Source organism: Passer montanus, unplaced genomic scaffold (assembly GCF_014805655.1).
Source record: "Passer montanus isolate IOZ18808 unplaced genomic scaffold, ASM1480565v1 scaffold540, whole genome shotgun sequence".
Classification (NCBI taxonomy): Eukaryota; Metazoa; Chordata; class Aves; order Passeriformes; family Passeridae; genus Passer; species Passer montanus.
The window spans coordinates 4,955-7,021 of record NW_024370375.1 but is presented as its reverse complement, the minus strand read 5'-3'; the positions used below and the strand labels follow the sequence as shown (position 1 = coordinate 7,021).

Sequence of the window (2,067 nt, the reverse complement as noted above, 5' to 3'; positions counted from 1 at the left end):
AAATCATCACAAAATTACCCCCCTTGCACCCCCAAATCCCCCTCCCCACCCCAATTTCCCCTCCCGGGACCCCCCAAATCCCCCCGGGACCCCGAATTTCCCCCCCCGGTCCCGGCCCCACCTCCTCGTCCGTTTTCTGCTTCTTGGCCACCACTCCCGTTTTCAGGGCCAGCTTGTTGCCGCCCCGCCGCCGCCCCACCTGGGGAAGGGACACACCTGCCCCGTTACCGGGAGGAGCGGCGGCACCGCCGGGACCCGCGGGGGCTCCGCCCGCTGCCCCGAACCCCCCCGGTACCGGGGCTCGGCCGGGCAAAACGAGCGGCGACGGGCGGCTCCGCCTCCGGGCGGCTCCGGGCACGGCCGGGGAGCCGCGGGAGGAGCCGCGGGAGCGGCCCCGGTGTCCCGGGAGCGGCCCCGGTGTCCCGGGAGCGGCCCCGGTGCCCCGGGAGCGGCCCCGGTCCGTGCCCCCCTCACGCGTTCGGGCCGGGCCGGCGGGAGCGGGGGCCCCGGTGTCCCGGGAGCGGCCCCGGTGCCCCGGGAGCGGCCCCGGTCCGTGCCCCCCTCACGCGTTCGGGCCGGGCCGGCGGGAGCGGGGCCGGGAGGGGCCCTCGGGCAGCCGCGTCCTTACGAAGCTGAGCGCGCCGCCGCTCCTCTTCGCTCCGTCAGCGCCGCCGCGCTGCGGGCCCACCCCGGTACCGCCGGCGCCGCCGCCCGACGCCTCCGCCGCCGCCGCCGCCTCGCGCTCCCGCTGCTGCTCCTCCGCCTCCATCTTGCGCTTGAAGAGCTCCAGGAAGCTGCCGTCGTTGGCGAACACGTTGACGCCGCCGCCCGGGCCCGGCGGGGGCGGCGAGGGCGCCTCCGGAGCCTCCCGGTCCTCGCCGCGCGCCGCCATCTTGTCCGCCGCCACCGCCGCCGGCGCCGCCCGATGACATCAGCGCGACCTCCGCCGGCGCCGCTTGGTGACGTCACCACCAGATCCCCGCCGCCGCCGGCGGGGCGGCGTTGCCCGGCAACGCGCGGGGCTCCCTCAGCTTCGCCCCGCCCCTTGATGGGATTGACAGGCGAGGTGACCAATGGGAAGGGGAAGAAGGGAGGGCGCGGCGGCGCGGCGGCCAATCAGCGCGCGGCGGGCGGCGGCGCGGGGAAGATGGCGGCGGCGGCGGGCGGGTGGACGGCCGAGGGCCCCGAGGAGTTCGAGGACGCGCCCGACGTGGAGCCGCTGGAGCCGACGCTGGCCAACATCATCGAGCAGCGCAGCCTCAAGTGGATCTTCGTGGGCGGCAAGGGCGGCGTGGGCAAAACCACCTGCAGGTGCGGCCCCGGGAGCGGCACCGGGAGCGGCACCGGGACGGGATTATGGGGGGGTGGTCCCACAGGCCTGAGCTGTCCCCCTCCCCACCTTCCCGTCCCCCTCCCCAGGAGATCGACCCCAGCCTGGGCGTGGCCGAGCTGCCGGACGAGTTCTTCGAGGAGGACAACGTGCTCAGCATGGGCAAGAAGATGATGCAGGAGGCCATGAGCGCCTTCCCCGGCATCGACGAGGCCATGAGCTACGCCGAGGTCATGAGGTGGGGCTGGGGGCTTCCAGGGGGGCTGGGGGAAAGCACCTGGGCCAGGTGAGGGCTCCTGGGGGGTCAAAGAGGGGTTTGAGGGGTTAAAGAGGGGTTTGAGGGGTTAAAGAGGGGTCTGGGGCAGGTACCTGGGCCAGGTGAGTGCTCCTGGAGGTGTGGGGTGGGGTTTGAGGAGTTAAAAAGGGGTTTGAGTGGACACCTGGGGGTGTGGGATGGGGTTTGAGGGGTTCAAGAGGGCTTTGAGGCAGGTACCTGGGGATGTAGGGTAGGATTTGAGAGGTTAAAGAGGGGTTTGAGTGAACACCGAGGGATGTGGGGTGGAATTTAGGGGGTTAAAAAGGGGTTTGAGTGGGTACCTGGGGGTGTGGGATGGCATTTGGGGGGGTCAAAAAGGGGTTTGAGTGAGCACTGAGGGATGTTGGGTGGGATTTGAGGGGTTAAAGAGGGGTCTGGGGCAGGTACCTGGGGGGGTGGGGTGGGATTTGGGGGTTCAGAC

The 2,067-nt window shown here is 71.8% G+C and overlaps 2 protein-coding genes across 2 annotated transcripts in view; one reads left to right on the top strand and one right to left on the bottom strand.

Moving 5' to 3' along the window:
* The window catches only part of TRIR (telomerase RNA component interacting RNase), a 3,857-nt gene extending 2,925 nt beyond the window's left edge, over positions 1-932 (bottom strand). The window contains exons 1-2 of the mRNA XM_039725205.1: positions 629-932; positions 122-199 (exon numbers count right to left, since the gene is read on the bottom strand). Coding sequence (XP_039581139.1) covers positions 122-199; positions 629-892 — 342 coding nt within the window. The 5' untranslated portion in view covers positions 893-932. The remainder of the gene's footprint in view (positions 1-121; positions 200-628) is intronic.
* A 166-nt stretch (positions 933-1,098) lies between these two features.
* GET3 (guided entry of tail-anchored proteins factor 3, ATPase) overlaps positions 1,099-2,067 on the top strand; it is a 5,918-nt gene continuing 4,949 nt past the window's right edge. The window contains exons 1-2 of the mRNA XM_039725206.1: positions 1,099-1,336; positions 1,420-1,568. Coding sequence (XP_039581140.1) covers positions 1,148-1,336; positions 1,420-1,568 — 338 coding nt within the window. The 5' untranslated portion in view covers positions 1,099-1,147. The remainder of the gene's footprint in view (positions 1,337-1,419; positions 1,569-2,067) is intronic.